This window comes from Artemia sp. Qi Xiang Cuo, chromosome 10 (assembly GCF_049724085.1).
Source record: "Artemia sp. Qi Xiang Cuo chromosome 10, ASM4972408v1, whole genome shotgun sequence".
NCBI classification, from domain to species: Eukaryota; Metazoa; Arthropoda; class Branchiopoda; order Anostraca; family Artemiidae; genus Artemia; species Artemia sp. Qi Xiang Cuo.
In genome coordinates, this window is record NC_142803.1 from 68,092,029 (window position 1) to 68,106,643 (window position 14,615).

The following is a 14,615-nucleotide window of genomic DNA, read 5'->3' on the forward strand; positions in this document are numbered from 1 at the left end:
TGGTTTTTATGTTACATTCATATCCAATGTTATGACTCTCTTTATGATGATTTGAATAAAATGAGCAATTTTTACACAAACATCTCTCCTGTCATTAAATTTGACGGAAGGTACAAAGTTGCTCTTGAAGATTGTATATTCAAAAATACATATGATATCCTAAGAAAGGATCATACATATGATGTAAAAGTAAGACCACATGATTGGCCAGTCGTTAACTACCACATATAATGAATATAAACCTCTAATGATCATATTCACCACTACAATATAAAGAACCTTCAATGCATTCCAGACAACACTTCGTATTTGGAGCTCTGTCTGTTCAACATTAAGAAGTAAATTGGGTGATCCTCTAGCAATAACAAAAGGTTTGGCTGTAATGACATATCATTTCAACCCATTCAGTAAGATGGCTAGTAGAACTCAGTTTGTGGTATCAGGATGGCCTGATATTAATTGCTAAGTTGCTACTCTTATTCCAAGACAAATAGGTCATGGAACTGTCTACTACAGAGGTCGTTCTTAAATGCCCGGCTGTAGTCTTGTAAATTGGTTTGCTAAGCCGTTTCACTCTTCACTACCCTTGGCTAAAAAATTTATATTGCCCCGGTTGCCACGGATTTTGCCTCATCTACACTACATGATTGGGATTTTAAAGAAAGTATTTCGCAAACTTTCAAGTCAAGTGCTTGCTCCCTTGGCGAGAGATTGAAATCACCAGAAAGTGGAAAAGGCTTAAAAATAGCGAAAAACCTCATCGCTCATCAGCCTCAACTCAGCCCGGAAGCGTTAAGCATCAAAAAAAAGTAAAAAGATCGAAAAAGGATTTCTTTTCCTAGAAAATGGCATATCTACCACATAAAGAATCTCATCCTTCAGTCAAATCATCTCTAAGTCTTTTCAATGTGGAAAGTGTAGATGTCAGTGTAAAACACAGATGCTATGAACAATTTTATCCACAACAACCGCTCTCTGAAAATGTTTATTTTCAAATTTATTCCAATGAAAATTATTTCATAGATTAGACTTTGGCATTTATAGATTTACATGTCATTCTAAAAACATCTAACAATTAATAACCAAGTGTAGCTGAGAGGTTATCCTATGGAAATTGTGTACTAAATAATTTATTTAGAAAAATAAGGGTCTACATAACTGGAACATTGGTGAGCATGAGCAATAATGTTTCAAATTATGAATTTTATATACAATTCATGTTGATGGCTCCAATGTTTTATAAACTTTGAGAGGAAATAGACTGGAGTATGAATTTAAAACTGACACTGACACTACCAATATTCTTAGAGATACGACAACTAAAGATTTACATTTAATTTAGAAACTAAATAATGAGATATTTGATATACCTCAATGGCTGCCTGATATTTAAAGATTGACGTAAAGCTATAAGTCGCACCATTCAATTTTGCGATGCTAACAGCACTGGGTGCTTTACCCGATGTAACAGTCTCTCTCACGTTGGCAATACTTCATTTATGAAAACAGCAGGTTATGAATTCTGTTGCCTTGGGATGAAAAATCGAGAGCCACTGGAAATAATACCAAATCGCTCGTTCCTCATACAATCACGAATAAACACAATGTTGCTATGGGTATGCGTACCTATAGTGATTCATCATTTATAAATGGTGAAATCCTTCAAAATTGGCATTGGCTTTTGTAAAAAGTTCTAGTGCCATTGGATCATGGTTTAATTCCCTGCATAAATTTGAACTGTTTTGACTGTCATCACTTGTATGTAAAGTAAAGGGAATTCTTCTCTACAATTTATCCTTTGAATAATACTAAAGGACCCTATATGAATTGACAATGCAATCCCTAGATCAACATTCACAATTATTCGTACATGGTTTAACCAAAGAAATGTTTGTGAATACCCATGGTATCATTGTGTTGTATTTTTATCGTACATATGATATGAGAATTCTCCGGAAAGGTAATGTACGTTTAGAGTGTACCTTTTCCGAACCATTGGAGGAAAGTATAGTATTAATCTTGCTAAATCAATTTGAAACCTGTTGGGAAATTACCCCTGTAGGTACTTTTCTATTAGACTTGGCACCATGAACACGAATCAATGTATTAAATATGGATCACTACATGTCAAAATAAAAATCTTATTGTATACCTTTTGATTTACTGTAATATATTCAACATATTAACAATACAATTATTATTGTTAATAGCAGTCCATCAACAGTAAAGACGAGGCATTGATTATGCATCTTTCAAACAAGAAAGAATATATAATTCCTTGTTTCTCTTGGCCTACCGTATACATTCTATACACCTCAAATTAAATTTTTCTTCAGCAAAGCGGAAAATCTATTATTCCAAAAGGAAATTGGGTACAAGATTTATCAACGAAAAGCTGTGGTTTTCATACTCTATTATATTTTATTTTCCGATGTCGCGGACATACTTACATTCAATTCCTTAAGATTCATGGTGGAAATCCACGATTAAATGACTTTCTGGTTGAAAATGCTCTTTCCTTCCACTATAATATAAAGTTTGGTGCCCTAAGAGTGAAATGCTTTAAAAATATGTTTAAATTTGCTTATTAATAAAATTTGTATGTATACAAAATACTGTTTCCTTGTAGATTTATTCTTCTACGTATAGGTATTCATCAGAAACGATAAGCGGCAGCAGCTCGTCAGGATTTAGCTTGTATTCATCTTGGCATGCAAAGTCAGGGTCACATTTTCTACAATATATTGTAACTTCATTTTTATTAAATCTCTTTGTAAAGTCAAAAACACTATTCTGATTCATGTTATAACATTCGCATGTTTTAATTTGCTTATTTGAAGCAATGTCACACACAAAATTCTCATATGAAGAATCACTTTCTGTAACAGTCAAATTAAATTCAATAGGCTTATAATTAAAGTAGCCGGTATCTTAACAGCGATGTCGTAACAACCAGACTCTTTTATTATTCCAGCAATTGAAACTGTTCTTCCCAAAACAGTTTAAAACCACGACGATACAAGTCTCTTAAAAATAAACTGAACTCACGTTTAGGGTTTTATGCAATCATGCCAGGGTAAGTATTCCTCCATTTATCACATTTGTCATAATGACAATTGGAGCATAAGAAACCTCTATTTTGAGAGTCAAAAATCTCTCCAAGACAGGAATTACATTCCTTAATTTGTACAGCATATCATTTATACAATTTACCTGGATTGCATAATTTACACTTTTCATTATAGTCACCAGTAAGTGGTACAATTCTCACAGGATGTCCAGCTGCCCAAAGTATACAAGCATAAACGGATATGTGTAAAACATTTTCGACATTTACTGTTTCACTTCCAAAAAGAAACTGACTCACGATCAATAAAATATCTTCTATGACGTCACAAAACTTGTTTAGACACGATTTTGTACAAAATGGTGACCTAAGAAGAGGATAAGAGCAAAACCACTGCATCATTTTGTTTTGTCTCAATTAATATATTTATAAATTGAATAAAACCAGCTGGACCACGATGAAAATTTCCATACAATAGTCCAAAGTTGGGGATCATTTCCCATTATATCATTAAGCATTTCTCGAGAAAATATTTTTCTTTGAAGAGATAATTCTAGAAAGTCATCATCTAAAATTAAGCATTTTTCGAATTTTACTAGATTGTGTAAGATTTTCTGGTTCTGAAATTTAGCCACTTTAGCACTCTCACTACCAAATACAGACTAAAAACCTTTTTCTATAGATTTTTTTTCTTCAATACATTTTGCTAACACATTCAATACGTCTTGCAGTCTCTTTATATGCACTATATTCACTTTAACCAAAAAGTATAATCGATCTTCTGACTTGAATTTGCATAATGATATAACATATCCAGCATACATTTTGTCCCATTCTAGGGTTAGTCCTCAACCCCTTTTAATTTGTGCTGCTACTTTAGGCACTCTAGGTTCTATCTGGCTAACACTTTCAATACTCAGTAATGTGTAAGCATCCATTTTGATGATTACACGCTGGACCCGTTTTTAATACTGAAGAAATAATAGAACACCTAGAATTCCGGGAATCTTGCCAGGGAATTTCGTGATGTCACAAGGCATGTTGCAGAAATCTTGCAAGAGATGTTGTGTTGTCACAGGGCTGTTGTGACGTAACGGGAATGTTGTAGAAATCCGGGGAAGGCTGTTGCAGAACAGATTATACCTCTACTACCTACGAAAAGGAGAAGATAAAATAAAACTCTAGAAAAGTGGTCATAGAATGGATACATCGAATTGAAGGTCTCCACACTGTGGTTACCTGTCAGGTCCCAAAGAAATTACAGAAAAAAGGCTGTAAAAGATATAAAAATTTATTTTTCTCCCTTTTTGACCTCCTGAACCTCTTGAAATTGAACCTCCATTTTATTTGGATAATAACCTATTTAAACTGTGAAAATGAAACCAAATTCATCTGTAATTTTTTTTTTGCATTTATTTGTGACCAATATGCTTCTTAAACATAAAGCTAAAAACAGACCTGTATACTACACCAAGGGTGTATGGCTCGCTCCCAAAATCCTAAATTTTCCATGCAATTTCCTATTATTAACAACAATCTTGCTGTTTTGTTAAATTGGCACCTCCCTGAACTACGTACCTGCATACGCTAAAGACCAATACGTTACTTGATTCCCGTTTACTTAAACTTATTTGTTGTTATTGCGGCTTGGGACTGAATCTATATATTATTTCAAATAGGCTTTTACAATTTATGAAGATTAGAGGAGACTGAAAGGAAGCATTATGAAAATACCAGCTATATGTGACAACATAGAATAAAAACAGTAACGTTATTGTGCTCCCCATTGATGATAGAATTTTTAAATTTTTCGAAGTCATAGCGAAAAAGAATAAGCTTTCAGAAACTAGTAGAGAGGGTCAGGCGGCTTAATGAGTACAAGATCATTGACCTCCAATGTGCTAGAATACTGCGAGTACAAGATAACATGTGTCAATCACCGTTTAGAAATGTTGGGATAACAAGGTGACATCATCAGATAAGGAAATTTCAGCATTGGAACATTCTTATCAGGGACTAGTAAATACTGACGGGACATGATATCTCTTGACACAATTTCTTCATGAGACATGTTATAAATTTGGAGGGTCTCATTGGAATTTAAGTTGTATCTGTGCACAGTTTCCAGAACATAGGAAACTTCAGAGATTAATTGACATTTTAGGGGATTTGAAAGTAGAAACGAAAAAGACATGACATCTCAGGGAACGCTGTCTCTATTGAGAGATACATATTTTTATTTTTTTTTGTGGTTCTCAACTGTGTTCTGCATAATGCGCAAGTACCATTTAAGCAGCGTTGTCAATATAAAATATGTTTTAACATTCTAGTATACTAAAAAGTTGATACTAATAATGAAATTCAGAACAATCCTTAGAATTCCCTAGAAATAAAGTTGTAAGAAGATTATGAGTATGAAGCGTCAGGGACTGCAACCACCAAAGACCTTAACCTCAGAAAGTCCCCTACCTCAACCTCCAAGGGCCCCCCATCCCTCAAACTTTTTGGGCCCCTCCGCCCATTTTTTCCAGGCTTTTACCAAGGTAATTAAATCTCATCCAGGCTTTTACTAGGGACATTAAATCTCGTCCAGACTTTTGCCAAGGACATTAAATCTCGTCCAGACTTTTGTCAAGGACATTAAATCTTGTTCAGACTTTTACCAAGGACATTAAATCTCGTCCAGACTTTTACCAAGGACATTAAATATCGTCCCGGCTTTTACCAAGGAAATTAAATCTATTACCTTTCATAATTGGGTACATTTTTGTATATTTTTTTTAATAAAGTTGGGTTTTAGTTTTGAGAAATATGAACATTCCCAGATTAAAATACATCTGGTTGTATTAATAACATTTTCTTAGCTAGGTTTCTGATCCTTTCGTAGATGTATGTTGCATAAAACTCATTATTTGGGATTTCTAGTTTGCTATTTTGGACTTTTCAGAGCTAGATTTCCTAACCTTTCGTATGTCTGGTTTTATTAATAATATTTGATTTTCTAATCAAGTTGGTTTTAATTTTCGGAAATAAGAACATCCATGTTTAAAATACATCTGATTTTATTAATAATATTTGATTTCTTTCAATAATTGGGTATATTAGTACATATTTTTTAATAAAGTTGGGTTTTAGTTTTCAGAAATATGAACATTCCCAGTTTAAAATACATCTGATTTTATTAATAACATTTTCTTAGCTAGGTTTCTTAACCTTTCGTAGGTGTATGTTGCATGAACTTCATGATTTGGGATGTCTAGTATGCTATTTTGGACTTTTCTGAGCTAGATTTCCTAGCTTTTCGTAGGTGTATGTCTGGTTTTATTAATAATATTTGATTTTCTAATCAAGTTGGGTTTTGATTTTCAGAAATAAGAACATCCATGTTTAAGACACATTGGATTTTATTAATAATATTTGATTTCTTTTAATAATCGGGTACATTATTGCATATTTTTTTAATAAAGTTGGGTTTTAGTTTTCAGAAATATGAACATCACAGTTTAAAATACATCTGATTTTATTAATAACATTTTCTTAGCTAGGTTTTTTGACCTTTCAAAGATGTGTGTTGCATGAAACTCATGACTTGGGATGTCTATTTTGGACTTTTCTGAGCTAGGTTTCATAACCTTTCATATGTATATGTCTGGTTTTATTAATAAATATTGATTTTCTAATAAAGTTGGGTTTTAATTTTCAGAAACAAGTAGATTCATGTTTAAAATATATCTTATTTTATTAATAATATTTGATTTCTTTTAATAATTGTGTACATTTTTGCATTTTTTATATAAAGTTGGTTTTTGCTAGGTTTTTTAACCTTTTGTAGATGGATATTGCATGAAACTCAAGATTTGGGATGTGTATTTTGCTATTTTGGACTTTTCTGAGCGAGATTTCCTAACCTTTCGTAAGTGTATGTCTGGTTTAATCAATAATATCTGATTTTCAAATCAAGTCGGGTTTTAATTTTCAAACATTTTCTTAGCTAGATTTCTTAACCTTTCGTAGGTGTATGTCTGGTTTTATTAATAATATTTGATTTTCTAATCAAGTTTATTTTTAATTTTCAGAAATAAGAACATCCTTATTTAAAATACTTCCTATTTTTTTAATACTATTTAATTTTCTTTGAATGTTTGGGATACATTTTTACATATTTTTAAAATAAAGCTGAGCTTTAGTTTTCAGAAATATGAACATCCCAGTTTAAAACACATCTGATTTTATTAATAATATTTGATTTCCTTTTAATAATTGGGTACATTTTTGTATATTTTTCTAATAGTTGGGTTTTAATTTTCAGAAATAAAAACATCCATGTTTAAAATACATCTGATTTTATTAATAATATTTTATTTCTGTTAATGATTAGGTACATTTTTACATATTTTTTTTAGTAATGTTTGTTTATAGTTTTCAGAAATATGAACATCACAGTTAAAAATACATCCGATTTTATTAATAACATTTTCTTAGCTAGGTTTCTTAACTATTCGTAGCTGTATGTCTGGTTTTATTAATAATATTTTATTTTCTAATAAAGCTGGGTTTTTATTTTCAGAAATAAGAACATCCATGTTTTTAAAAATTTCTCTTAGTTCATTAATAATATTTGATTACCTTTGATAATTGGGTACATTTTTGCATATTTTTTAATAAGGAGGGGGTTTTAATTTTCAGAAATTCGGACATCCCAGTTTAAAATACATCAGATTTTATTAATAACATTTTTTCATAGCTTGGTTTCTTAACCTTTCGTAGATGGATGTTGCATGAAACTCATGAAATGGGTTGTCTAGTTTGCTATTTTGGACTTTTCTGAGCTAGATTTTCTAACCTTTAGTAGGTGTATGTCTGGTTTTATTAATACTATTTGATTTTCTAATCAAGCTGGGATTTAATTTTCAGAAATAAGGAAATCCATTTTTAAAATACATCTGATTTCATTAATAATATTTGTTTTCTTTTAATAATTGGGTATATTTTTGCATATTTTTTTTTTTTAAGGTTGGGTTTTAGTTTTCAGAAATATGAACATCCCAGTTTAAAATACATCTGATTATATTAATAACATTTTCTTAGCTAGGCTTATTAACCATTCGTAGGTGTATGCCTGGTTTTATTTATAATATTTGATTTTCTTTTAATAATTGGGTACATTTTTGCATATTTTTTTAATAAAGTTGGGTTTTAATGTTCGGAAATAAGAATATCCAATGTTTATTACATCTGATTTTATTTATAATATTTGATTTCTTTTAATAATTGGGTACTTTTTTGCATATTTTTTAAAATAAAGTTGGGTTTTAGTTTTCAGAAATTTGGACACCCCAGTTTAAAACACATCTGATTTTATTAATAACATTTTCTTAGCTTGGTTTCTTAACCTTTCGTACGTGTCTGTCAGGTTTTATTAATAATATTTAATTTTTTAAAAAAGTTGGGTTTTAGTTTTCAGAAATAAGATCATCTTTGTTTAAAATACATCTGATTTTATGAGTAATATTTGATATCTTTTAATAATTGGGTACATTTTTGAATGTTTTTTAATAAAGTTCGGTTTTAGTTTTCAGAAATATAAACTTCCCAGTTTAAAAGAGGCTTCTTAACCTTTCGTAGATGGATATTGCATGAAAATCATGATTTGGTATGTCTAGTTTGCTATTTTTGACCTTTCTGAGCTAGATTTCCTAACCTTTCGTAGGCACATGTCTGGTTTTATTAATAATGTTTGATTCTCTAATCAAGTTGGTTTTTAATTTTAAGAAATAAGAACATCCATGTATAAAATACATCTGATTTTATTAAAAACATTTGTTTTCTCTTAATAATTGAGTACATTTTTGCATATTTTTTTTATTAATAAAGTTGGGTTTTAGTTTTCAGAAATAAGAACATCCCAGTTTAAAATACATCTGATTTCATTCATAATATTTTCTTAGCTAGGTTTCTTAACCTTTCGTAGGTGTATGTCTGGTTTTATTAATAATATTTGATTTCCTAATAAAGTTGGGTTTTAATTTTCAGAAATAAGAACATCCAATGTTTAAAATACAACTTATTTTATTAATATTATTTTATTTCTTTTAATAAATGGGTACATTCTTGCATATTTTTTAATATTGGGTTTTAGTTTTCAGAAATATGAGCATCCCAGTTTAAAATACATCTGATTTTATTAATAGCATTTTCTTAGTTAGGTTTTTTAACCTTTCGTATGTGTATGCTGCACGAAACTCGTGATTTGGGGTGTCTAGTTTGCTATTTTGGACTCTTCTGAGCTATTTGATCTTCTGAGCTTCTGAGCTATCTGAGCTTCTGAGCTATTTGATTTCCCAGTAAAGTTGGGTTTTAATTTTCAGAAATAAGAACATCCAATGTTTAAAATACAACTTATTTTATTAATATTATTTTATTTCTTTTAATAAATGGGTACATTCTTGCATATTTTTTAATATTGGGTTTTAGTTTTCAGAAATATGAGCATCCCAGTTTAAAATACATCTGATTTTATTAATAGCATTTTCTTAGTTAGGTTTTTTAACCTTTCGTATGTGTATGCTGCACGGAACTCGTGATTTGGGGTGTCTAGTTTGCTATTTTGGACTCTTCTGAGCTAGATATCCTAACCTTTCGTAGGTGTATGTCTGGTTTTATTAATGATATTTGATTTTATAATCAAGTTGGGTTTTAATTTTCTGAAATAAGAACATCCATGTTTAAAATACATCTGATTTTATTAATAATATTTGATTTCCTTTTAATAATTGGGTACATTTTTGCATATTTTTCTAATAAAATTGGGTTAATTTTAAGAAATAATAACAACCATGTTTAAAATACATCTGATTGTATTAATAATAATTGATTTCTTTTAATAATTGGATACATTTTTACATTTTTTTTAATAAAGATGAACATCCCAGTTTAAAATAAATTTGATTTTATTAATAACATTTTCTTAGCAAGGTTTCTTAACCTTTCATAGGTGCATATCTGATTTTTACTAATAACACTTTCTTAGCTAAATTTCTTAACCTTTCGTAAGAATATGTCTGGTTTTATTAATAATATTTGATTTTCTAATCAAGTTGGGTTTAAATTTTAAGAAATAAGAACATCCATGTTTAAAATACATCTGATTTTACTAATAATATTTGATTTCTCTTTAATAATGGGTACATTTTTGCATATTATTTTTAATAAAGTTGGGTTTTAGTTTTCAGAAATATGAACATCCCAGTTTAAAATAACATTTTCTTAGCTAGATTTCTTAACCTTTAAAGGTGTATGTCAGGGTTTAATAATAATATTTGATTTTGTAATCAAGTTGGGTTTTAATTTTTAGAAATAACAACATCCATGTTTAAAATACATCTGATTTCATTAATAATATTTTATTTCCCTTTAATAATTGGGTGCATTTTTGTATATTTTTTAAATAAAGTTGGGTTTTATTTATTTTTAAGGTTAATTTAGACTAGGTTACGTGCAGGCACGTAACTCAGTCTAAATTAACTGTACCCAATTATTAAAAGGAAATCAAATATTATTAATAAAATCAGATGTATTTAAACATGGATGTTCTTATTTCTGAAAATTAAAACCCTAGTGTATTAGAAAATCAAATATTCTTAATAAAACCGACATACACCTACGAAAAGTTAGGAAATCTTGCTCAGAAAAGTCCAAAATAGCAATTTAAACATCACAAATCATGAATTTCATGCATCACATCTACGAAAGGTTAAGAAACCTAGCTAAGAAAATATTATTAATAAAATTAGATGTATTTTAAACTGGGATGTTCATATTTCTGAAAACTAAAACTCAACTTTATTAAGAAAATATACAAAAATATAACCGATTATTACAGGGAAATCAAATATTATTAATAAAATCTTAATTTGTGAAAATTTGTGTAAATTGAGGCCTTAATTTGTGTAAATTTCGTAACTCAATTTTATTAAAGCTTGGAATTCCCTTTCGCTTCATAGATCAGAAATATAGCGACAATTTCAAATTAGCTTGAATTTGAAAAATAACTTCTCTTTGCATAACTAGTCATAAATCTTGTAGTGACACTCTTTGTCCAAGAATCAAACGAACTTTGAACCCGTGATATGTTAAGACCTAATTTAGACCAGTTTTGCAAGGCCTTGAAAGACTGGAAAAGAAACTACTTTTAACAGAAGGTGGTTGATTGGCTAGGAGGGAGGGAAGGTCACTAAACGGATCAAGTAGCAAAAGGGAATATAACTGATGGATGAGAGACAAATCGGGGTAGTTCTGCCTCGGAACTAAGGAATATGAGTAAGTGTTTTTTTTATGAATTAGGATGAAAAGCTACTACTAGCCTGCATGAATTACCTTTGAGAATAACACTAAAATAAAGTAACAAACTTCAGAGGGATTTCTGTCGCTTGGACTAAATTCAGATCCTACTTTGAATTAATTTAATACTTAAATTTAAGCCTTATAAACTGTATTTAGGGCAAAAATTCCCCTTTGAGGGTTACCAATAGATTTATAGAGGGTTTTGAATCTAACTAATAGTGATGTAATCCTGAGGTCCTTTGTGATTAATAAAAGGATGCGTAATCTAATTAAAATTGATTAGAGGCGGAAATATCTTAAGACTCTTGTTAGGTTTTATTCATTTGTTGATTAGTTTTACAGTTAATATATTTCACCTAGACAAGGCTTGAGCCATTTGGACAAAACAGCATTTTTAAGGTTAGAATAAGCCAAATTAAATTTCTTCCCAGAAATTTAAACTTTGAATAACTGAGGGTTTAAGGAGGAAAGGAAACCTTAACCCAGAAGAGAGAAAGCTAGGAGAGCCATTTGGGCTCCCCCTTTGTCAGCCTAGAGTCTCTTGAGGCTTAGCTTGACTTTATAGGGACCTTATATCCAAAAACAAGAATTATCGGAAAATAACATTAATTCCCCCCCCCCCCCTTTGTGCAATCTTCAGAAGTTTATACGAAGAGGAACACAGTACCCTTTTTAATCATTCTTTCATGTTGTTAACCCCGCACTGCTTGTTTATACAAAGGTAACCTTAATGTTTATACAGGTAGGTTTAGGGGAAAGGGGAACAATATTATCAACGTAAGAATTTCCAAACCTTTATGTCCAGATATTTTCAATTAAGCTTTCCCTGCTAAAGTTAAAGCTTAATAAAGGTCCAAACAATACACAGCCCTTTCAAGAAATAATAAGAGAATCTCTTGGTTTTGGTTAATGAAATTTGAATTAAAAGCAATTATGGTTATTCTTAGCTTAGCTCAAAAATATCTTGAACTAAAGGATTTTAATAACCCAGAACTCAAGCCTTGACTAGCTGTTCAAGTTTAACCCTTTTAAGTAGAAAGATTCGTTAGCTTAGGATTAACTTAATCTTTTTCTTTTCGGTAAATATTGGTGGACTTGAACAAGTAGATCTTTAGACCTTAGACCTAGAATAGGTGTGGAAATATTCAACATAAACAGAATTAGAAAATGTTTCTTTTATCTTCTTTTGTAAATAAAATTAGTTGTCACTGAATTCTGAGTACCGATCTCTTACACAACGCCTCAGTTTGTATCACACTACCAAATTTATTAGCCCTGTAAGTAAGGGGCAATCTCACACACGTATGTGTATGTATGTATGTGTTTAATATGATGCTTCAAGTGTAACCTGGTATATGAAAGAGAAATTATGTCATTTTTTTATTCTATTATTTTTTTATGGTGATTTGACACTTCTATTAAGCTGAAAAAGAATATTTTCACTGTTTAATAACTTAAAACTGTAGAAGGAGTACCCTTTTATTACTTGAATGCAATCTACAGTCAGTTGTGTTTTGACATCGATGCATGGGGGACTATGTACCAATTTAAAACTCCATTTAGATCGTTTCTTTGCGGACCATTAATGTCCGGTAAAACGACACTTTTAACAAAAATAATTCAAAATCGTGATAAAAATGTGGGCTGCCCTCTCCCCGACACACAGCTCTTTACGCTATGGGGACTACTTTCAGTTGAAATAAAGAAAAAATTGTTTCTTTTTTATTTAATTCATTTTAGAAGCAGCTATTAAATGATCTTTTGATGAGAAGAATTGGCGTAGATTTTATTAAAAAAAAATTCTTTTCTTTTACTGTAGTAAGTGGTGTGAAAAGTTACGGTCCGTATTCTGGTCTGCCCTTTTTCGAATTAAAAAAAAACATATTTTTTAACTGACTTCTGAAACACAATGATCTTTTAAGTTAATGTTGCTCCTTACTTTCACTTAAAAAAAAGTTGTTTCTTTTTATTGCAGTGAGTGGTGTAAAAAAGTTGTGACCCATATTCTGGTCTGCTCTTTTTTCGAATTGAAAAAACAAACAAAAAATAAAATGTTTTTTAACTGAAAGTAAGAAGCGACATTAGAACTTAAAACATACAGAGTTTATTTTTGTCGATTTAGATTCATTTAACTTTACTAGCATGATCCACATATTTTATTTCTAAGTTTCAGGAGGCACAATCGATCTTTGATGGTAGTCTGTGGAGGGGTATGGTATTAACTGAAGAGGAGGAGATGGCATTATCCAATGTAGAGATTTCAGTAGACCGGGGGGATAATGTTGAAACTCCAGAAACAGTATAACTGGCGGAGGATGAAACTACCGTAAACTTTCACCCCCCACCCACTAAAAGACAAATGGTTGAGGATATGCTTGTCGATGATGATACTATGAAGTTTCTTCCCCCGCCCACTAAAGGACGGAAAGAAGATGACATCACCATAGAGATCATCATCAGTTGATGATGATGATGATATCATAATCGTAAAAACGATAGATTATGTAGATATATATATATATATATATATATATATATAGATCCAATATTTCAATAAAGCACCTTTTTTATGTGTCTAGAAAATTGTGTCTTTTAGAATCATGCGATAGTTTTACAGATAAATACACTGAAATTCATGAAAAAAAAAACTTTCAGAAAAAAAACTACTGCAGACTAGTACAATGTGATGTTTTGTTTTCTGTCAAGGCGCACAAAAGATTCATATGTCTATGGTTACGAAGTGTTTATAGATTTGATGGTCTTTAAAAAGACCGTTGGATAGTCATAGGGGTGATGGGTGTTACAAAAATCCATTTCTAATCAAATGAGCCCTTTTTGAAGTTTCTATGACAACGCTTTCCATAAAAACTGTAATTGCCCCCAGGGAAAAACTTACAATCCTTGTCCTGAGGGTTGTGGGGGAGTATCCTCCTCAAAAATACATTTTCTATCTGAAATCAACTACGCTGAACAAAATGGCTATCTCAAAATTTTGATTGGATGTGTTTGGGGGAATGATGGGCGGGGAGAGGGGGGCTAGTTGCCCTCCAATCATTTTCGACCATTAAAGAGGCACTAGCCCTTTAATTTCAAACAGTCCTTGTCCTGAGGGTTGTGATGGGGTTGTCATCTCAAAGACCTAATTTCCAGACTTTTAAATAACGTTAAACAAAATAGCTATCTCAAAATCTTGATTGGATTTGTT

The 14,615-nt window shown here is 30.8% G+C and overlaps 1 protein-coding gene across 1 annotated transcript in view; it reads left to right on the top strand.

Moving 5' to 3' along the window:
• Window positions 1–14,615, top strand: part of LOC148948086 (uncharacterized) — a 74,054-nt gene that overhangs the window by 4,213 nt on the left and 55,226 nt on the right. The window contains exon 2 of the mRNA XM_089096090.1: window positions 296–407. Within this exon, the coding sequence (XP_088952216.1) occupies window positions 296–407 (112 nt within the window). The remainder of the gene's footprint in view (window positions 1–295; window positions 408–14,615) is intronic.